Source organism: Carcharhinus amblyrhynchos, chromosome 2, assembly GCF_965287045.1.
Source record: "Carcharhinus amblyrhynchos chromosome 2, sCarAmb.v2.hapA, whole genome shotgun sequence".
In the NCBI taxonomy this organism is placed as follows: Eukaryota; Metazoa; Chordata; class Chondrichthyes; order Carcharhiniformes; family Carcharhinidae; genus Carcharhinus; species Carcharhinus amblyrhynchos.
Genome location: NC_137325.1, coordinates 147,864,984 through 147,887,801, shown reverse-complemented (window position 1 = coordinate 147,887,801; position 22,818 = coordinate 147,864,984). Strand labels below are relative to the sequence as shown.

Below are 22,818 nucleotides of genomic sequence, written 5' to 3'. Positions count from 1 at the left end.
AGTGGTTAGAACTGCTGTCTCACAGCGCCAGGGACCCGGGTTCAATTCCTGGCTCAGCTCACTGTCTGTTTGGAGTCTGCACATTCTCCCCATGTCTGCGTGGGTTTCCTCTAGGCACTCCAGTTTCTTCCCACAGTCCAAGGATGTGCAGGTTAGGTGGATTGGCCATGATAAATTGCCCAGGTGTCAGGAGGATTAGCAGGGTAAACATGTGGGGCTACAGGAATAGGTTCAGAGTGGGATTGTGGCCGGTGCAGACTCGATGGGCCGAATGGTCTCCTTCTGCACTATGGGGATTCTATCATACCATCAAACGAGATATTGACAGTGGGAACTGGAAGATGGTCGCTGATGGCCATGTCCTCTGGAAGCTGATCGTTAGGTATATAGAACATAGAACATTACAGCGCAGAACAGGCCCTTCGGCCCACGATGTTGCGCCGACCAGTTAAAAAACAATGACCCTCTAACCTAAACCAAACCCTTTCCATCCATAAACCTATCCACGGATCTCTTAAACGCCCCCAAACTAGGCGCATTTACAACTGCAGCAGGCAGGGCATTCCAATCCCTCACCACCCTCTGGGTAAAGAACCTACCCCTGACATCCGTCCTATAACTACCACCCCTTAATTTAAAGCTATGCCCCCTCGTGCTAGCTTTCTCCATCCGAGGAAAAAGGCTATCACTGTCCACCCTATCTAAACCTCTAATCATCTTATATGTTTCAATAAGGTCCCCTCGCAGCCACCTTCTTTCCAACGAAAACAACCTCAAATCCCTCAGTCTCTCCTCATAGGACCTTCCCTCCATACCTGGCAACATCCTGGTAAACCTCCTCTGCACCCTCTCCAAAGCCTCCACATCCTTCCTATAATGTGGGGACCAGAACTGCACACAATACTCCAAGTGCGGCTGCACCAGAGTTTTGTACAGTTGCAACATGACGCTGCGGCTCTTAAATTCAATCCCCCTACCAATAAACGCCAATACACCATATGCCTTCCTAACAACCCTATCTACTTGATTCCCAACTTTCAGGGATCTATGTACACATACACCTAGATCCCTCTGTTCATCCACACTATTCGAAGTCCTCCCGTTAGCCCTATACTCTACACATCCATTATTCCTGCCAAAGTGAATTACCTCACACTTTTCCACATTAAACTCCATCCTCCACCTCTCGGCCCAGCTCTACAACTTGACCAAGTCTCCCTGTAGACTAAGACACCCTTCCTCACTATCTACCACACCTCCGACTTTGGTGTCATCAGCAAATTTACTAATCCACCCAACTATACCCTCATCCAGATCATTAATAAAAATTACAAACAGCAGTGGCCCCAAAACAGATCCCTGAGGCACACCACTCGTAACTGAACTCCATGCCGAATACTTACCATCAACTACTACCCTCTGTCTCCTATCCGCCAGCCAATTCCTAATCCAATTTCCTAAATCACCCTCAATCCCATACATCTGCAATTTCTGCAGAAGGCTTCCATGGTGAACCTTATCAAATGCCTTACTAAAGTCCAAATACACCACGTCAACTGCCATACCCCCATCCACCTCTTTGGTCACTTTCTCAAAAAACTCAATAAGGTTAGTAAGGCACGACCTACCCTCCACAAAACCATGCTGACTATCTCTAATCATTTCATTACTCTCCAAATAACTATAAATCCTATCCCTAATAATTTTTTCTAAAACCTTACCCACAACAGAAGTAAGACTCACCGGTCTATAATTCCCAGGGAAGGTATGGCATTGGAAAAGACGTGCAGGAATGAAAAGCTATCAAATTCACTCCGTTTTTTTATAGTAGGCCAGACCAGGTAAGGATGGCAGATTTCCTTCCTGAAAGGACATTACCTTCATATGTTAGGTGTCTTCATGAGAGGATTTGAGTAAAGGGATGGGGATGTTTTGCTGCAATTGTATAGGGCATTGGTGAGGCCACACCTGGAGCATTGTGTGCAGTTTTGGCGTCCTTATCTGAGGAAGGGTGTCCTTGCTATAGAGGGAGCACAGTGAAGATTTACCAGGCTGATTCCTGGGGTGGCAGGTCTGTCATATGAGGAGAGACTGAGTGGGTTAGGATTATATTCACTGGAGTTTAGAAGAGTGAGAGAGGATCTCAGAGGAACTTATAAAATTCTACCAGGGTTAGACAGGGTAGATTCAGAAAGAATGTTCCCGATGGTGGGGGAGTCCAGAACTAGGGGTCAGAGTTTGAGGATAAGGGGTAAACCTTTTAGAACTGAGGTGAGGAGAAATTTCTTCACCCAGAGGGTGGTGAATGTGTGGGATTCACTACCACAGAAAGTAGCTGGGGCCAAAATATTGTCTGATTTCAAGAAGAGATTAGATATCGCTCTTGAGGCTAAAGGGATCAGGATATATGGGGGAATGGAGGAATTAGGATTTTGAATTCAATGTTCAGCCATGATCAGATTGAATAGCAGAGCAGGCTCCTGAATACACATGGTTAAACAAAATGTACAGCATAGCATCAGGCCATTTGGCCCATCTGATCTATACTGTTTATATTTCTCACCAGCCTCCTCCCAATAACATGGCTTCCTCTGTCTTATCTCGATACCCCAGCGATGTAGAATTAGGTGCAGCAATGTTGCAAGAGAGGAGATGTCAAGTGAACCTCATCCTGTATCGACCAAGCAATCGTAGCACCTCCTCACCACCATGGCTGCTGGTCCCTCTGGGAGCTTGGCTGTCTGTCTGACTGTCTGCGGGGCTAGCCAACTGTCCATCTAGGCTGCCTGTCTGTTTGGGGGTTGGTCACCTTTCTGTGGGGAGTGAAGTTAGCAGAATGCTGAGGGCACAGGCAGAGATAATTCGACCCATTGTGTCTTCACCAGCTCTCTGAGTGAGCAACTCACTCAGTGCCACTCTCCTGTTACCCTGCATATTCTTCCCTTTCAGAAAACTAACTCCCTTCTGAACATTTCAACCGAATGGCAGGGTGGCACAGTGGTTAGCACTGCTGTCTCACAGCGCCAGGGACACGGGTTCAATTCCCAGCTTGGTCATTGTCTTCCCATGTCCGTGTGGGTTCCCTCTGGGTGCTCCAGTTTCCTCCCACAGTCTGGAAGATGTGCTGGTTAGGTGGATTGGCCGTATTAAATTGGCCCTAGTGTCAGGGGGATTACCAGCGTAAATGTGCAGGGTTGCGAGAATAAGGCGTGGGTGGGATTGAGGTTGGTACAGACTCGATGGACTGAGTGGCCTTCTTCTGCATTGTAGGAATTCTATGATTCTAAGATGTGCCTCAGCCAGAGTATCCCAGACCCTTTCTTGAAGGTGTAGAGTTACCTGAAGTGCAGAGTTACTGAGGGGGAGGGGTTACTGAGGGGGAGGGGTTACTGAGGGGGGGGGGGTTACTGAGGGGGAGGGGGCTACAGAGGGGGAGGGGGCTACAGAGGGGGAGGGGGCTACAGAGGGGGAGGGGGCTACAGAGGGGGAGGGGGCTACAGATTAATGATCTGGATGAGGGTATAGTTGGGTGGATTAGTAAATTTGCTGATGACACCAAAGTCGGAGGTGTGGTAGATTGTGAGGAAGGGTGTCATAGTTTGCAGGGTGACTTAGACAGGTTGCAGAGCTGGGCCGCGAGGTGGCGGATGGAGTTTAATGCGGAGAAGTGTGAGGTAATTCACTTTGGTAGGAATAACAGATGTGTCGAGTATAGGGCTAATGGGAGGACTTTGAATAGTGTGGATGAACAGAGGGATCGAGGTGTATGTGTACATAGATCCCTGAAAGTTGGGAATCAAGTAGATAAGGTTGTTAAGAAGGCATACGGTGTCTTGGCATTTATTGGTAGGGGGATTGAATTCAGGAGTCGCAGCGTCATGTTGCAACTGTACACAACTCTGGTGCGGCCGCACTTGGAGTACTGTGTGCAGTTCTGGTCCCCACATTACAGGAAGGATGTGGAGGCTTTGGAGAGGGTGCAGAGGAGGTTTACCAGGATGTTGCCTGGTATGGTGGGGAGGTCCTATGAGGAGAGACTGAGGGATTTGGGGTTGTTTTCGCTGGAAAGAAGGCGGCTAAGAGGGGACCTTATTGAAACATATAAGATGATTAGAGGTTTAGATAGGGTGGATAGTGATAGCCTTTTTCCTCGGATGGAGAAAGCTAGCACGAGGGGGCATGGCTTTAAATTAAGGGGGGGTAGTTATAGGACGGATGTCAGGGGTAGGTTCTTTACCCAGAGGGTGGTGAGGGATTGGAATGCCCTGCCTGCTGCGGTTGTAAATGCGCCTAGTTTGGGGGCATTTAAGAGATCCGTGGATAGGTTTATGGACGAAAAGGGATTGGTTTAGGTTAGTGGGTCATTGTTTTTTAACTGGTCGGCGCAACATCGTGGGCCGAAGGGCCTGTTCTGCGCTGTAGTGTTCTATGTTCTATGTTACAGAGGGGCGGGGTTACAGGGGTGTAGAATTACAGAGGTCCAGATTTACCTGTTGTGCAGGTTCTTCTCAAATGAAAGCAGGATACCCTTGGCCAGGTCAAGGACAGCAATGTCCTTCCTGCTCACTGCGTAGCAGCGCTGAGTGTGAGACAATGCCGGTGAGACAAGCGGGACTCGCTCCAGTGCCAGCTCGGTGAAGATATCCTGCTCCGTTAACCCTTTGCAGATGGTCCTGTCGCACATCAGCTCCCGGCACCCAAAGTAGAAGTGCCAGGTGCAGACATTGCCAACTCCAGCCGTGACGATCTCGTTCAGGTCCTGGTTGTACAGGCAGCAGGTGATGGATTGCTTGGACCGGTTGGTGGAGATGGTTTGGAAATCCTTACTCAGCACTTTCAGCTGAGGACAGAAGGTCCAGGCCACGTACTGGTCGATCTGCCGAGCGTAGACCAATCCTTCTAAAGGCTCCTGTAGATGGATGACCTGCTTCTTGCGCCCATCGCAGCGGTAGATAGAGATGCTGGTTTTGGATGGCATACAGATGACTTCCTCGGTGACGCTGTTATACATGACATAGTGAATGGCCTTCGCAAACAGCACGCGCTGCACATGATGGACTCCGTGCTCCAGGTGTAACAGCTTCCAATCGTGTCTCCGTATCTACAGGATTCAAAACAAACGGGTAACAGGGGACCACAGAACTGTACAGTCATCTCTTTCAGAGAATTACACTTTCATTGTGGCTAAGATACAGACCATTCAGCCCAACTGGCCTTCACTGGTGTTCATTCTGCACACAATCTTCCCCACATCTCACCCCCCCACAATATCTACTTCTACAGTGGCACAGTGGGTTAGCACTGCTGCCTCACAGCACCAGGGATCAGGATTCGATTCCCGGCTTGGGTCACTATCTGTGTGGAGTCTGTATGTTCTCCCCGTGTCTGCGTGGGTTTCCTCCTGATTCTATAATTCCTTTATCTATCCTGTTCCTATACAGTTTCCTTCAAATATCTTTATAGAATCATAGAATCCCTACCGTGCAGAAGGAGGCCACTCAGCCCATCAAGTCTGCACCAACCACAATCCCAAACAGGCCCTATCCCCATAAACCCAATGCATTTGCCCTTGCTAGTCCCCCCAACACTAAGGGGCAATTTAGCATGGCCAATCCACCTAACCCGCACATCTTTGGATGGTGGGAGGAAACCAGGGCACCCGGAGGAAAGCCACGCAGACACGGGGAGAATGTGCAAACTCCACACAGACAGTGACCCAAGCCGGGAATCGAACCCGGCGCTGTGAGGCAGCAGAGCTCACCACTGTGCTGCCCCAACTTCTCACCTCTCCTGCACAGTGTGGGGTATCGTGGGCACTTCAAGCGTTCCTGAGGAGAACATCTGTGGGAAATGCATCCAGTTGCAGATGTTCACCAAACACATGGATTGATTAGAGCAGCAGCTGGAAGCACTGAGGAACACACAGTTAGCTGAAATTGTTATAGGTGATAGCTACAGAGATGTGGTCACACCCAAGGTGCAGGAAGATAGATGGCAAACCGCCAGATGGGGTGGCAGGCAGTTTAGGGGTCCCCAGCGGCCATCCCCCTCTCTAACAAGTATGCTGTTTTGGATACCGATGAGGGGGAAAGTCCACTGGGGACAGAGTGAAGGCACCACAGCTGGTCCTGCTGCACAGAGGAGGGGTACATAGTGTAGTAAAGCAATAGTGGGAGGGGATTCAATAGTCAGGGGCACAGGTAGGTGCTTCTGTGACCACAAAGGGGACCCCAGGATGGCAGTTTGCGTCCCTGGTGCCAGGGTTATGGATGTCTCCGAGCAGGTACAAAGCATCCTAAAACAGGAGGGAAATCAGACAGATGTCATTGCCCACATTGGCACGAATGACACAGGTAGAAAGAGTAGCGAGGTCCTGGAACAGCCATTCAGGGAGTTAGGTAGCAGATTAAAAAGCAGGACCTCTAGGGTAGTAATGTCAGGATTACTCCCCATGCCAAGTGCTAGTGAGGCTAGGAACAGGGAGATAGTCCAGTTACATGGTGCAGGAGGGAGGGTGTCAGATTTTGTGGATCATTTTGTGGATTTTGTGGATCATAGTGTGGATGAACAGAGGGATCTAGGTGTATGTGTACATAGATCCCTGAAAGTTGGGAATCAAGTAGATAAGGTTGTTAAGAAGGCATACGGTGTCTTGGCGTTTATTGGTAGGGGGATTGAATTTAGGAGTCACAGCGTCATGTTGCAACTGTACACAACTCTGGTGCGGCCGCACTTGGAGTACTGTGTGCAGTTCTGGTCCCCACATTACAGGAAGGACGTGGAGGCTTTGGAGAGGGTGCAGAGGAGGTTTACCAGGATGTTGCCTGGTATGGAGGGGAGGTCCTATGAGGAGAAACTGAGGGATTTGGGGTTGTTTTCGCTGGAAAGGAGGCGGCTAAGAGGGGATCTTATTGAAACGTATAAGATGATTAGAGGTTTAGATAGGGTGGACAGTGATAGCCTTTTTCCTCGGATGGAGAAATCTAGCACGAGGGGGCATGGCTTTAAATTAAGGGGGGGTAGTTATAGCTCGGATGTCAGGGGTAGGTTCTTTACCCAGAGGGTGGTGAGGGATTGGAATGCCCTGCCTGCTGCGGTTGTAAATGCGCCTAGTTTGGGGGCGTTTAAGAGATCCGTGGATAGGTTTATGGACGAAAAGGGATTGGTTTAGGTTAGTGGGTCATTGTTTTTTAACTGGTCGGCGCAACATCGTGGGCCGAAGGGCCTGTTCTGCGCTGTAATGTTCTATGTTCTATGTTCTATTGGGATGTCTTCCAGGGAAAGTGGGGCCTTTGCAAGAAGGACGGGTTAGATTTGAACTGGAGGGGCACCAATATCTTGGCTGTGAGGTTTTGCTAGTGTGGTTCGGGTGGGTTTAAACTAATGTGGCAGGGGAGTGGGGATCAGAACAGTAGGCTAGAAAGTGTAGAGACTAGGGATGAGCATAAGAAAAAGAACAGGCTAGCTAAGAGGAAGACCAGGCTGGGAGAGGTTGAATTCAGTGCTCCTGGAGGTCTGGAGAATCATAGGTAAGACAAAAGAACTTAGAGCCTTGATTCATGCACGGAACTTGGATGTGGTTGTGGTAACAGAGACTTGGTTAAAAGAGGGACAGGACTGGCAGCGAAATATTCCAGGGTAGTAGCAGAGGCGGGTACAATTTTGTCTTTTAAAAATCATTTAGACAGTTACATGGGTATGATGGGTATGGAGGGATATGGGCCAAATGCGGGCAATTGGGATTAGCTTCGGGATTTAAAAAAATGAACGGCATGGACAAGTTGGGCCAAAGGGCCTGTTTCCCTGCTGTAAACTTCCATAACACTCTGACTCCATGGCTCTATTGATAGGGCGAACAGTTGGAAGCTTTCTCCCAGGGCAGAAATGACAATGACAAGGGGGTACAAGGTCAAGGTAAGGGGGGAAAGGGTCAGTGGAGATGTGTGTGGGGGTGGGGGGAAGTGTTTTTACACAGAGGGTGGTGGGGGGCCTGGAAAGCTCTGCCAAGTGAGATGATTGAGGGAACCGAGTGTATGGTGTCGAAATTTGCTGATGACACCAAGATTGGGGGAAAGGCAAATTGTGCGGAGGGTGTGGAGAGTCTGCAGAAGGATCTAGATAGGCTGGGCGAATGGGCCAGGAAATGGCAAATGGAATTTAATGTTGGCAAGTGTGAGGTGGTCCACTTTGGTAGGAAGAATGGTAGGAAAGACTATTACTTACGGGGCGAAAAACTGCAGCAGGCGACGGTGCAGAGGGACCTCGGGGTCCTTGTGCATGAGTCGCAAAAACCCAGCTTGCAGGTGCAGCAGGTGGTCAGGAAGGCGAATGGGCTGCTGGCCTTCATAGCGAGGGGGATTGAATATAAAAGTAGGGAGGTCTTGCTGCAGCTGTATAGGGCATTGGTGAGGCCGCAACTGGAGTACTGTGTGCAGTTTTGGGCGCCGCACCTGCTCAAGGATATTTTGGCCTTGGAGGGAGTGCAGAGGAGGTTTACTAGGCTGATACCGGAGTTGAGGGGATTGAGCTATGAGGAGAGGCTGAATAAACTAGGCTTGTACTCGTTAGAGTTTAGAAGAATGAGGGGAGATCTCATTGAGACGTATAAGATGATGAATGGGATGGATAGGATAGAGGTGGAGAGACTCTTCCCGCTCAAAAAAGACAGTAGGACTAGGGGGCACAGCCTCAAGATAAAGGGGAGGCGGTTTAGAACGGAGTTGAGGAGGAACTTCTTCACTCAAAGGGTGGTGAATCTCTGGAATTCTCTGCCCGTTGAAGTGGTGGAGGCTGCCTCGCTAAATATTTTTAAGAAGCGGGTTGATGGGTTCTTGATAAGAGAGGGGATTAAGGGTTATGGGGAGAGGGCGGGAAAGTGGAACTGAGCCACGACAGATCAGCCATGATCTTATTGAATGGCGGGGCAGGCTCGAAGGGCTAGATGGCCTACTCCTGCTCCTATTTCTTATGTTCTTATGTTCTTATATGAACAGAGGGGAAATAGAGGGATATAGGCAGTTGGTCCAGATAGGACAGCGTGACCGGTGTGGGCTTGGAGGGCCGGAGGGCCTGTTCCTGTGCTGCACTGTTCTTTGTTCTCTCGCTCACTGTGGGTGCAAGTTCCACACTTTCATTACTGTCTGGGGAAAGCCTGAATTTCGGACTGGATTTATTGATTGGACTGACCTGTGGTCCCGTATTCAGGGAATCAGGCAAAACGTCTTCTCCGAGTCAAACACTTTCACAATCGGAAAGACCTCGGTCAAACCTGACACCCCTAAAAAAAACACAAGCATGTGTGGCACTGTGACCTCTCCTGCGAGGTTCCACTCTCCGGCTTCACTGCTATCCCAGTAAATCTTTTCTACAATAAAGAAGGAGAATGTTGGGTAGACTGCAGGTCCGGGGAGAGGGAAACAGAGTTAACGTTTCAAGTCTGTATATGACTCTTTGGGACTAGAAATGGATAGAAATGTGATTAGATAGTAGAGGGAGGGGGTAGGGGGAGGTGAGGTGGAGGAGAATAAGGGATCAGGGATCGTTTGGAGCTAAGGAAAGGTTGCCAAAGATGTCATGGACACAAAACCAAGGGAGTATTATTAATGGCTGCATTAGAGAGTGGTGAATCTGTGGCACTCTTTGCCACAGAAGGCTGTGGAGGCCAGATCTTTAAGACAGAGACAGATAAGTTTTTGATTAATGAGGGGATCAGGAATTATGGGGAAAAAGGCAGGAGAACGGAGATGAGAAAAATATCAGCCTTGATAGAATGGCGGAGCAGACTCGATGGGCCGAGTGGCCTAATTCTGCTCCTATGTCTTATGGTCTTATTAAGGATGAAAGGAGGTGCTAATATGGTATAAATGTAAGATAGCAATAGGAGAATAAAGCAAAAGCCAAACTGAGGAACAAGTGACAGGCAGCCCTGCAGTGGGAGGGGGGTGGTAGGGTTGTTGTCATTGGGACATAGAGGTTTACAGCATGGAGACAGGCCCTTTGGCCCAACTTGTCCATGCTACCCATTTTTTTTTAACCATTAAGCTAATCCCAATTGCCTGCATTTGGCCCATATCCCTCTATACCCATCTTACCATGTGACTGTCTAAATGCTTTTTAAAAGATAGAATTGTACCCGCCTCTACTACTGCCTCTGGCAGCTTGTTCCAGACACTCACCACCCTCTGTGTGAAAAAATTGCCCCTCTGGACCCTTTTGTATCTCTTCCCTCTCACCTTAAACCTATACCCTCTAGTTTTAGACTCCCCTACCTTTGGGAAAAGATATTGACTATCTAGCTGATCTGTGCCCCTCATTATTTTATAGACCTCTAGAGGTTTAGAGGCGATGCTAGAGCCTCTCCTTTTAACTCCAACCATCAAGTCCCGTTAACATTCTAGTGTCATGACAAAGTCGGAAAACTAAAAAAAAGGGTTAGGGTTAGGATGGAAGTGAAAGACGGCATGCCCTCTGACAGTGCGGCACTCCCTCAGCACTGACCCTCTGACAGTGCGGCACTCCCTCAGCACTGACCCTCTGACAGTGCGGCACTCTCTCAGCACTGACCCTCTGACAGTGCGGCACTCCCTCAGCACTGACCCTCTGACAGTGCGGCACTCCCTCAGCACTGACCCTCTGACAGTGCGGCACTCCCTCAGCACTGACCCTCTGACAGTGCGGCACTCCCTCAGCACTGACCCTCTGACAGTGCGGCACTCCCTCAGCACTGACCCTCTGACAGTGCGGCACTCCCTCAGCACTGACCCTCTGACAGTGCGGCACTCCCTCAGCACTGACCCTCTGACAGTGCGGCACTCTCTCAGCACTGACCCTCTGACAGTGCGGCACTCTCTCAGCACTGACCCTCTGACAGTGCGGCACTCCCTCAGCACTGACCCTCTGACAGTGCGGCACTCCCTCAGCACTGACCATCTAATATAGAAATGTTCACTGTAATGTAATTAATGCCTGCATCTCCCAGACTTTCATCCATTGTGTATTCAAAGCTGCATCTTGGAGGTGAAACAGCAACTGTCTCACACACAGGCACATAGTCATACAGGTATATGCACACACAAAGGCATAGACACACACACAGGCATAGACACACACACATATATATATACATACACATACTTGCACACGCTCGCACATATGCACACACATGCTTGCACACATATACAGACACACACGCACAGACACATAGGAACACACACACTCAGGCTCGTGCACATTCAGCTGCGCGCACGCTCAGGCGTGCAGACACACACTCAAGTGCACACACACACACACACACATTCAGATGCGCACAGACACACACACTCAGGTGCACATACACACACACGCTCCAGTGCACACACACACACACACGCATACACACACACACTCACGTACACACACGCACACACACACACTCACAGACACACACACATACACACTCCAGTGCACACTCACACAGACACACACACACACAGACACACTCCAGTGCACACTCTCGCAGACACACACACACTCACGCAGACACACACACACACACACTCACGCAGACACACACACACACACACACACACACACACACACACACACACACATACACACACACACACACACACACACACACACACAGCCAGCGGCCTTCTCAGGTGTTGTACCTTTTCGGATGAGATTGAAACCACTGTTTTCAGAAGTCGCCACATCCGCTGAGCTTTATGCTCAATGCTCTCTCGCTGTTCATCCAGCAGAGATTGGTCAAAATCATCCGGATCTTGGAAGAGACGACATGAAAGTTTACAAAAAGCAAAACTGAGGGTCGAAGTTTCCTTTGTGAAGTCCCATTGGAGGAGATTCAGCAGCTGGTGGTTACATTGCTCTGGTACTTCCCACCACTGGGAGAATTCCCATCGTGTTTAACAGCCAATGAAAGCTCCCATTGTTATAATGTAGGAATATTGGAAAATATTCCAACAGATTCCTTGTGGGAAGCAAACACAGAAACATCAGAACGAGGAGTAGGAGTGGGCCACTGGGCCCTCCGTCACTCGATATCTCAGCGGATCTCCTCCCTCCACCCACCTTCCCACCTGACCCTCCTGCTTAGCGGAGAAACGGGAAATCTGCTGTGTTTACCCAGTCTGGCCAATCTGTGACCTCAGTTCCACGCCAACGTGGTCAACCCATTAGTGGCCCTCTCAAAGTGACCTTGTGCTCCATTCAGAAAGCCCCTCGCCCATGTTGAGGGGGGCAACAAAGCCAGACAACATCATGTTCCTTCCTTTCGACAGGCCTGACTAGCAGACATTGCTTAGTTCTTCCATGCATTTCAGCATCATTGCCAATTTGTTGTCCATCCCTAATTACCCTTGAACTGAGTGTTTCGCTTGACCATTCCAGAGGGCAGTTAAGAGTCAGCTGCATTGCTGTGGCTCTGGACTCACATGTAGGCCAGACCAGGTAAGGACAGCGGATTTCCTTCCCTAAAGGACATGACTGACCCAGATGGAATTTTACAACAGCCAATGATAGTTTAATGGTCACCATTACCAAGACTAATTTTACATTCCAGATTTATCAGTTAAATTAAAATTCCACCATCAGTCATGGTGGGATATGAACCCTGAGCTTTAGCCTGGGCCTCATTAGCACTGCTCCACTGTCTCCCCACATCCCGTCACTTAGCACTGTTACGGTTCCAGTCAGAAATTCCACAAAGTTTTATGAAGACCGTCTGAATCATAAGTTTTGTATTTTGAATTTGGCTAGGGTGAGCATGAGATGGTTCACCTCAGGTATGATTCAAATGACCCACTAGGGAGCTTTTATCATACAAAGTTTATTTAAGAATATAGTTAACATGTACAGTAAGAAAATTACCAATAACAATTGCAAACAAAAAGCAGACAACCACAATAACGTATAACCCTTAACAATATATCTAAGATGCTCCAATCAATCAAAACTCTTGCCATAGACAAAATCCTTTAAACAAGTTCAACACAGAAAAGACTATAAGACATTGGAACAGAATTAGGCCACTCGGCCCATCGATCTGCTCCGCCATTCAATCAAGGCTGATATTTTTTTCACCCCCATTCTCCGGCCTTTTTCCCATAATCCTTGATCCCCTTAATAATCAAGAATATGTCTGTCTCTTAAAGACACTCAGTGACCCGGCCTCCACAGCCTTCTGCAGCAAAGAGTTCCACAGATTCACCACTCTCTGGCTGAAGAAATTCCCCCTCATCTCTGTTTTATAGGATTGTCCCTTTAGCCTGAGGTTGTGCCCTCAGGTTCCAGTTTTTCCAACTAGTGGAAAACTATCCAGGCCTCTCAGTACGTTTGTAAGTTTCAATAAGATTCCCTCCTCATCTTTCTAAAGTCCAACAAGTACAGACCAAGAGTTCCTCACATGACAAGCTCTTCACTCCCGGGATCATTCTTGTGAACCTCCTCTGGACCCTTTCCAAGGCCAGCACATCCTTCCTTAGATACAGGGCCCAAAACTGCTCACAATGTTCCAAATGGGGTCTGACCAGAGCCTTATACAGCCTCAGAAGTACACCCCTGCTCTTGTATTCTAGCCCTCTTGACACGAATGCTAACATTGCATTTGCCTTCCTAACTGCCAATTGAAGCTACACATTAACCTTAAGAGAATTTTGAACAATGACTCCCAAGTCCCTTTGTGTTTCTGATTTCCTGAGCATTTCCCCATTTAGAAAATAGTCTGTCCCTCCATTATTCCTCCCAAAGTGCATAACCTCACACTCTTCCACATTGTATTCCATCTACCGCTTCTCCTAACCTGTCCAAGTCCTTCTGCAGCCCCTGTTTCCTCAATACTACCTGTCCCTCTACATATCTTTGTATCATCTACAAACAGCACCTTCAGTTCCCTCTTCCAAATCGTTAATGTATATTGTGAAAAGTTGTGGTCCCAGCACTGACCCCTGAGGCACACCACTAGTCACCGGCTGCCATCCTGAAAAAGACCCCTTTATCCCCACTCTCTGTCTTCTGCCAGTCAGCCAATCCTCTGTCCATGCCAGGATCTTACCCTTAACACCATGGGCTCTTAATGGTCCAGTTGGACCAATGCACGGCACAGGCTCGGAGGGCCGAAGGGCACAGGTTTCCTGTGCTGTACTGTTCTTTGTTCTTTATTCTTTGTCCTTAACTTATTTAACAGTCTCCTATGTGGCACCTTGTCAAAAGCCTCTGCAAATCTAAATAGATCACATCCACTGGTTCTCCTTTATCTAACTTCCTTGTTACCTCCTCAAAGAACTCTAACAGATTTGTCAGACATGACCTCCCCTTGACAAAGCGGTGCTGACTCAGTCCTAGTACTCTGCCATCTCATCTTTAATAACAGACTCTAAAATCTTTCCAATGACTGAAGTCAGACTAGCCACCCTATAATTTCCCGTCTGCTGCCTCCCTCCCTCCCTCCCTTCTTAAACAGCTACTTCCCAGTCCTCTGGGACCCTCCCTGTTTCCAGTGATTCCTGAAAGATCACCACCAATGCCTCCATAATTTCCTCAGCTACCTCTGTTAGAACCCCGGGGTGGAGTACATCAGGCTCAGGTGATACCCCTGCTACCAGGAAAAACTGCATCTCCCCCACCCCCCGCAGTATCTCCCCACCGAAAAAGCAATTCCCCACCCCCACCCCCCAACCCCTGTAGATAAACATCTGCTGGATAACCCATCTCCCACCCGGATAAACCCCAATGTTGGATAAACACCCCTCCCCCAGGGTGCTGAAAGTCTCACCGCGTGGGAAGACAGTCAAAGCCAGCAACCTTACGTTTAAAAAATATCTGGCAGAGCACTTGAAATACAACATTCAAGGGTATGACCAAGTACAGGAAAATAGGTTTCAAGTAACTTTAGAGGTAGACATTGTCAGCGGAGATTTGATGGGCCAAAGGACCTTTTCTGTGCTTGTGACTGTGTGACTGTGACCCTCTGACAGTGCAGCACTCCCTCTTTCCTGTAGTGAGGCGACCAGAACTGCGCACAGTACTCCAAGTGGGGTCTGACCAGGGTCTTATAAAGTTGCAGCATTACCTCCCGACTCCTAAACTCAATCCCTCGATTAACGAAGGCCAGTACACCATATGCCTTCTTAACAACATCCTCCACCTGCGAGGCCGATTTAAGAGTCCTATAAACCCGGGCCCCAAGATCCCTCTGCTCTTCAACACAGCTAAGACTCCTACCCTTGATATTGTATTCCTTCATCCCATTGGTCCTGCCAAAATGGACCACCACACATTTATCCACATTGAAGTCCATCTGCCATTTCTCTGCCCAGTCTTGCATCCTATCTATGTCACGCTGCAACTTCTGACATCCCTCCAGACTATCCACAACACCACCAACCTTCGTATCGTCGGCGACCTTACTAACCCCTCCCTCCACTTCCTCATCCAGGTCATTTATGAAAATGACAAACAGCAAGGGTCCTAGAACAGATCCCTGGGACACTCCACTGGTGACTGACCTCCATGCCGAAAAAGACCCATCCACAACCACTCTCTGCCTTCTGCAGGCAAGCCAGTTCTGGATCCACAAGGCCAAAGCCCCTTGGATCCCATGACCCCTCATAAGTCTTGCATGGGGGACCTTATCGAATGCCTTACTGAAGTCCATATAAACCACATCTACCGCTCTTCCTTCATCAATGTGTTTAGACACATCTTCAAAAAACTCAACCAGGCTCATACAGCACGATCTGCCTTTGACAAAGCCATCCTGACTACTTTTGATCATACTATACTTCTCCAAATGTTCATAAATCTTGTCTCTCGGGATCTTCTCCATCAAATTACTAACCACTGAGGTTAGACTCACTGCTCTATAATTTCCTGGGCTATCCCTGTACCCTTTCTTGAATATAGGAACCACATCCGCAATCCTCTGGAACCTCTCCCATCTCCAACAATGACGCAAAGATCACCGCCAGATGCTCTGCAATCTCTTCTCTCACCTCCCTCAGCACTGACCCTCTGACAGTGCGGCGCTCCCTCAGCACTGACCCTCTGACAGTGCGGCGCTCCCTCAGCACTGACCCTCTGACAGTGCGGCGCTCCCTCAGCACTGACCCTCTGACAGTGCGGCGCTCCCTCAGCACTGACCCTCTGACAGTGCGGCGCTCCCTCAGCACTGACCCTCTGACAGTGCGGCGCTCCCGGAAACAAACCTGATCCACAAACACACTCACCTTCTTCAAACCTGATTTGCACTGTTTCCATGGTGCCCAGATTTCGGTTAGTTAATGCAGGAACACTTTAAATATACCGTCTCCTCGCACCATCCTCCACTCAGAAGGGAAGTTCAGCAATTGGACTTAAACAGGTTAACGCCATCCCTGGGAGAAGGTTACACAGTTGGAATGTAACAGCAGAATTTTAAATGACATCTTTTGATTCTCTGTTGGTTTACAGCCTGCATGTCACCAGCTCATTACGGTTTAGTTAAGAATGGTCCAGTGACCAGTCGCACAGTGAGGACCGTAGGAACAGGAGTGTTCGGACTCCGGGAGCAGAACTTCTTCCTCATTTTACCACCAAGGTTTATATCGAAACAGGAGGAGACCATTCAGCCCCGTTGATATTAGGACTGATAAACACGGTGTGGCACAGCATCAGGGTCCCAGGCTCAATTCCAACCTCGGGGTCACTGTCTGTGTGGAATCTGCACATTCTCACCGTGTCTGCATGGGTTTCCTCCGGGTGCTCTGGTTCCCTCCCACAGTCCAAAGATGTGCGGGTTAGGTGGATCAGCCATGCTATATTAACCCTGGTATCAGGGGATTAACAAGAATAAGTGGGGTTACAGGAATAGGGCCTGGATGGGATTGTGGTCGGTGATGACTTGATGGGCTAAATGGCCTCTTTCTGTACTGTAGAGAATCTATGCTTCTATGCACTGTAAACCTGTCCACTCACCCTGGCTACATATCCAAGAATATCGGCCAGTAGCAAAAATCTACCAATCTCAGATCATAAAATTACTAATTAAACAACTACTGAATTTTCAGAGAAGAAATTTCAAATTTCTACCATCCTTTTGTGAAATTGTTTCCCAACTTGCTATAGAGGGAGTCCAGCGAAGGTTTACCAGGCTGATTCCTGGGGTGGCAGGTCTGTCACATGAGGAGAGATTAAGTCGGTCAGGATTATATTCACTGGAGTTTAGAAGAGTGAGAGGGGAATCCCATAGAAACTTATAAAATTCACACAGGGTTAGACAGGGTAGATTCAGAAAGAATGTTCCCGATGGTGGGGGTATCCAGAACTAGGGGTCATAGTTTGGGGATAAGGGGTAAACCTTTTAGAACTGAGGTGAGGAGAAATTTCTTCACCCAGAGGGTGGTGAATGTGTGGCATTCACTCCCACAGAATGTAGTTGAGGCCAAAACGTTGTGTGATTTCAAGAAGAAATTAAATATCACTCTTGGGGTTAAAGGGATCAGGGGATATGGGGGGGAATGGGGGGGATCAGGATATTGAATTTGATAATCAGCCCTGATCAAGGTGAATGGCGGGACAGACTCGAAGGGCCGAATGGCCTCCTGCTTCTCATTTCTATGTATGTTTTGGTGAAGGTCCTGCGGTGACTTGTGGTCAGATGCACTTTGACAGACTTCATTAGAAATGTAAAAGGTATTGCTTCATAAGCAAAACCGTCCAGGGTACCATGGCTGCCCTTTGTCCCCTTCCAGTCTCCTGCTAAAGAGGGTGCTCCACCCCATGGGGCGATTACCCACTCTGAGCCTCAACTGGTCCCCCAAGCCAGGTGACCCGTACACTGCTGTGTTGCCCTGAAAGGTACAATCACCGCAAATTCCCACAGGCTGAAATCTCCCAAAACTCCTGGAATTTCCAACTCCTAGAAACGTCAGTGAGATCCTCTTTCCTTTTCAATACCTCGGGGACACAAGACCAGGTTATGCAATCCCTATCCATAATCTAACCCTGGGAGTTTGGTTAAATATCCCTGCCAATCCACCCTGCAAATCCTCCCGGGCAAATATATCTTTTCTCAGACATGGTGCCCCGAACTCGGTGCACTTCTGCGGCTGGGGTCTCGCCAAGGCTTTGTATCGCTGTGGCAAATCCTGCAGCCACTGGACCCACTGGGATTTGGAGTATCTCAACCTGGGGTGGCCTGCCCATCCCAGAAGGAAATGGAATTTTCCTGGGAAAGGGGGATATTTTCCACTTCCGTTCCAGCACCAAAATGGGCCTGCACGGACTCAAAAAAAAACCCACAGGAAACAGGGAGCCAGAGGAAGCCACGGCGATCGGGCCCTCTCCACCATTCAGTAAAACCTCGGCTGATCTGCTGGGCCCCCAGTTCCACTTTGCCGTCTGCCCCTGCCATGATGCTTGGCACCCTTGTCAAATGGCCATGGCTTCACTGGAGAAGCTCCCAGCAAACGGGGGCTGCAGCAGTTCAAGATGGCGGCTCATCACCACTTTCTCAAGGGGCAATTAGGGGTGGGCAGTAAATGCCAATCTAGGCAGTGATGTCCACATCCCTTCAACAAATCAAGTGGAGTAAAAACAGCTCCCCCCCATTGTCCATGGACAACCTAGTTATTTCTTCAACAAAGCCAGTCAGATAGCTGGTTCATGAGGAACTAGCATCATGTCTTTAACCCAGGATCCATATCTTTCATTCTTGCTGGGTAGATGAGGTGTAGATAGTTAGTTAGTGACAGGGTGAAGTTGAAACAACAGCGAGAAAGGAATGGGGGGGGGGATTAAAGAAGGGATGAGCAGACCCAGTAACTCAATCAGTTAACCACTCCCGAATCCTCGCAATATCTTATCACCAATGAACATAAATCAATACTTTACCTACCTTCTTTGTAATGTTTCACTAATCAGTGTCCAGCATCGCAGTAGCTAGGATTTAACTGGTTCGCAACAAAACCCAATGATCCCAACCTCTCCAAATTAGTCCACAGTTTATGACCGGTTATTAACTCATTCCCAATTCCTCATCAACTTGTCACAATAAAGCCTCTAATCTTCACACTAACCAGGCAAAGACCAATCTCCTTCTCAGCAGCCTCTCGTTAACTAGCCCTCTTCAATTTGTGGTTAATAATTCCCAAACCTCTCACCACTTAACCAGTTAGTACATCATCTCGAATCTCTCACTCATCAGTCCTTGGGGCTTTATCACTGAGCCATTAACCTCTTTAGCAGCTCAGTAACTGTTCACTAACTAGTACCAAAGCTCTTGGTAGCCAGGCCACAACCCATAAACAACTTGCGTTTAACCAGATAGTAACAAATTACTAAACATATTTAACCACCCCCTAGTAACTAGTCTGTAACAGGCTGGTAATGATCCCAAATATCTCACTAACTGGAGGCTAGAGCAGTTAACCAGCCTAGCAGCCACTAGTTATGCAGCTGGCAGGCAGCAGATAACCAGCCTGGCAGCCACTAGTTAACCAGCCTGGCAGGCAGTAGTTAACCAGCTGGCAGGCAGTAGTTATCCAGCTGACAGCCACTAGTTATCCAGCTGGCAGGCAGCAGATAACCAGCCTGGCAGGCAGTAGTTAACCAGCCTGGCAGGCACTAGTTAAGCAACCTAGCTGCCACTAGTTAACCAGCCTGGCAGGCACTAGTTAACCAGCCTGGCAGACAGTAGTTAACCAGCCGGGTAGGCACTAGTTAACCAGCCTGGCAGGCACTAGTTAAGCAACCTAGCTGCCACTAGTTAACCAGCCTGGCAGGCACTAGTTATCCAGCTGGCAGGCAGTAGATAACCAACCTGGCAGGCACTAGTTAACCAGCCTGGCAGGCACTAGTTAAGCAACCTAGCTGCTACTAGTTAACCAGCCTGGCAGGCACTAGTTAACCAGCCTGGCAGACAGTAGTTAACCAGCCTGGCAGCCACTAGTTAACCAACCTGACAGCCACTAGTTAACCAGCCTGGCAGACAGTAGTTAACCAGCCTGGCAGGCAGTAGTTAACCAGCCTAGCAGGCAGTAGTTAACCAGCCTGGCAGACACTAGTTAACCAGCCGGGCAGACACTAGTTAACCAGCCTGGCAGCCACTAGTTAACCAGCCGGGCAGACACTAGTTAACCAGCCTGGCAGCCACTAGTTAACCAGCCTGGCAGACACTAGTTAACCAGCCTGGCAGGCAGTAGTTAACCAGCCGGGCAGACACTAGTTAACCAGCCTGGCAGCCACTAGTTAACCAGCCTGGCAGACACTAGTTAACCAGCCTGGCAGGCAGTAGTTAACCAGCCGGGCAGACACTAGTTAACCAGCCGGGCAGACACTAGTTAACCAGCCTGGCAGCCTCAGTGTTTGGCAGAGCATTAACTAGTGCCCAGACTCTCACTAACTAGTCTCTAACTAAGACCAGTCTCACTGTTACCAGCTGAGTTCACTCGGCTTGCCCCCTCACTAACTAACTCCTAACTTCTCACTAACTAGTAACCACCCCGGGCCCCGCCCGGCTGGGGCGCCGCCGTCTCCGGGGTAACGGTTGCTAGGAGACCGGGGCGCCCGCGCTCCCAGTTAAAGGCGGAGCGGCCCTTCCTGTCGCCAGTTTAATTTTTCTGGTCTTTCTCTTTCTCCCAGCCCCCCGGACTGTCCTCTTGCTGTCCCCATCGGACACACACCCGGGCAAAACAGTCTGAACCCAGTCATGAGCAAGATCCCGAATTCAGGTTGCACACCCGAAATTGTCCCCAGCTCAGGGCGGGGGCCGGGGTCAGCACCCCAGGCCGTGGCACTCAGGTCCCCCATGGTGGGCACTGTGGGGCACGGTTTGAGGGTCAATTGTGCTTTGAACCCTCTCCGCACTCCGCCGTCAGGACGGCTGACTCATCCCTGGGACCATAAGAACATAAGAACATAAGAAATAGGAGCAGGAGTAGGCCATCTAGCCCTTCGAGCCTGCCCCGCCATTCAATAAGATCATGGCTGATCTGTCGTGGCTCAGTTCCACTTTCCCGCTTTCTCCCCATAACCCTTAATCCCCTCTCTTATCAAAAACCCATCAACCCGCGTCTTAAAAATATTTAGCGAGGCAGCCTCCACCACTTCAACGGGCAGAGAATTCCAGAGATTCACCACCCTTTGAGTGAAGAAGTTCCTCCTCAACTCCGTTCTAAACTGCTCCCCCCTTATTTTGAGGCTGTGCCCCCTAGTCCTGCTATCCTTTCTAAGCGGGAAGAATCTCTCTACCTCTACCCTATCCATCCCCTTCATTATCTTATCCGTCTCTATAAGATCCCCCCTCATCCTTCTAAACTCCAACGAGTACAGACCCAGTCTATTTAGACTCTCTTCATAGTCTAACCCCATCATCTCCGGTATCAGCCTAGTAAACCTCCTCTGCACTCCCTCCAAGGCCAAAATATCCTTGCATAAGTGCGGCGACCAAAACTGCACACAGTACTCCAGCTGCGGCCTCACCAATGCCCTATACAGCTGCAGCAAGACCTCCCTACTTTTATATTCAATCCCCCTCGCTATGAAGGCCAGCATCCCATTCGCCTTCCTGACCACCTGCTGCACCTGCAAGCTGGGTTTTTGCAACTCATGCACAAGGACCCCCAGGTCCCTCTGCACCGTAGCATGCTGCAGCTTTTCGCCTTTTAAATAATAATCCCAATTATTCCATACTTGCTTTGGAAGGAATGCAATGAAAGTTCATTAGATTGGATCTTGGGGTAAGGGGATTGTCCTATCAGTGAGATTGAATAGATGTGGTTTATATTCTCCAGAATTCAGAATGACGAGAGGTGATCTCATTTACATTAACTTCTTCAGGTGCTTGACAGGACGGATGTTGGGAAGGTGAGATGCAGGAACAGCAGAAATTGGGGCTAACTACATTCCCATATATCCCTGTGTTAGTGTCAAACTCATTGACGTATTGTATTTGGATTAAGTTTATAATTTTTTGTGTACTTGATGTAAAAGTCAACCTTTGTTTATTGGGGAATCAAAGTCCAAAGATCCCTAAATGGGTGGCATGGTGGCACAGTGGTTAGCACTGTTGCCTCACAGTGCCAGGGCAGCACAGTGGCACAGTGGTTAACACTGCTGCCTCACAGCACCAGGGACCCAGGGCAACACGGTGGCACAGTGGTTAACACTGCTGCCTCACAGCACCAGGGACCCAGGGCAGCGCAGTGGCACAGTGGTTAGCACTGCTGCTTCACAGTGCCTGGGACCTGGGTTCGATTCCCAGCTTGGGTCACCGTCTGTGTGAAGTTTGCCTATTCTCCTTGTGTCTGTGTGGGTTTCCTCTTGGTGCTCTGGTTTCCTCCCACAGTCCAAAGATGTGCGGGTTAGGTGTTAAATTCCCCTTAGTGTCAGGGGGAGTAGCGAGGGTAAATGCATGGGGTTATGGGGATCGGGTCTGGGTGGGATTGTGGTCAGTGCAGACTCGATGGGACAAATGGCCTCCTTCTGCACTGTAGGGATTCTATGAAAGTCTAATCCTGGACATGTTAGGATGGTTTAGGGAACTAAAGTCACAAAAATTATTGAAGTTTATTTCATCACATATATGGAATGATACAATTCTTTGATTTGATTTATTGTCAGATGTACTGGGATACAGTAAAAAGTATTGTTCCTTGTGCACAAAGCATACCGTTCATGGAGAAGGAAAGGAGAGTGCAGAATGCAGTGTTACAGTCACAGCTAGGGTGTCGAGAAAGATCAACTTAATGCAAATCTGATGGCAGCAGGGAAGAAGCTGCTCTTGAGTCAGTTGGTACGTGACCTCAGACTTTTATATCTTTTTCCCGACGGAAGAAGGTGGAA

At 49.0% G+C, this 22,818-nt stretch overlaps 1 protein-coding gene across 1 annotated transcript in view; it reads right to left on the bottom strand.

Annotated features, from left to right (window-relative positions):
* The window catches only part of wdr97 (WD repeat domain 97), a 109,305-nt gene extending 93,051 nt beyond the window's left edge, over positions 1–16,254 (bottom strand). Inside the window, exons 1-3 of the mRNA XM_080214876.1 lie at positions 16,224–16,254; positions 11,649–11,761; positions 4,491–5,101 (exon numbers count right to left, since the gene is read on the bottom strand). Coding sequence (XP_080071002.1) covers positions 4,491–5,101; positions 11,649–11,761; positions 16,224–16,254 — 755 coding nt within the window. The remainder of the gene's footprint in view (positions 1–4,490; positions 5,102–11,648; positions 11,762–16,223) is intronic.
* Between the last annotated feature and the right edge of the window lie 6,564 nt (positions 16,255–22,818).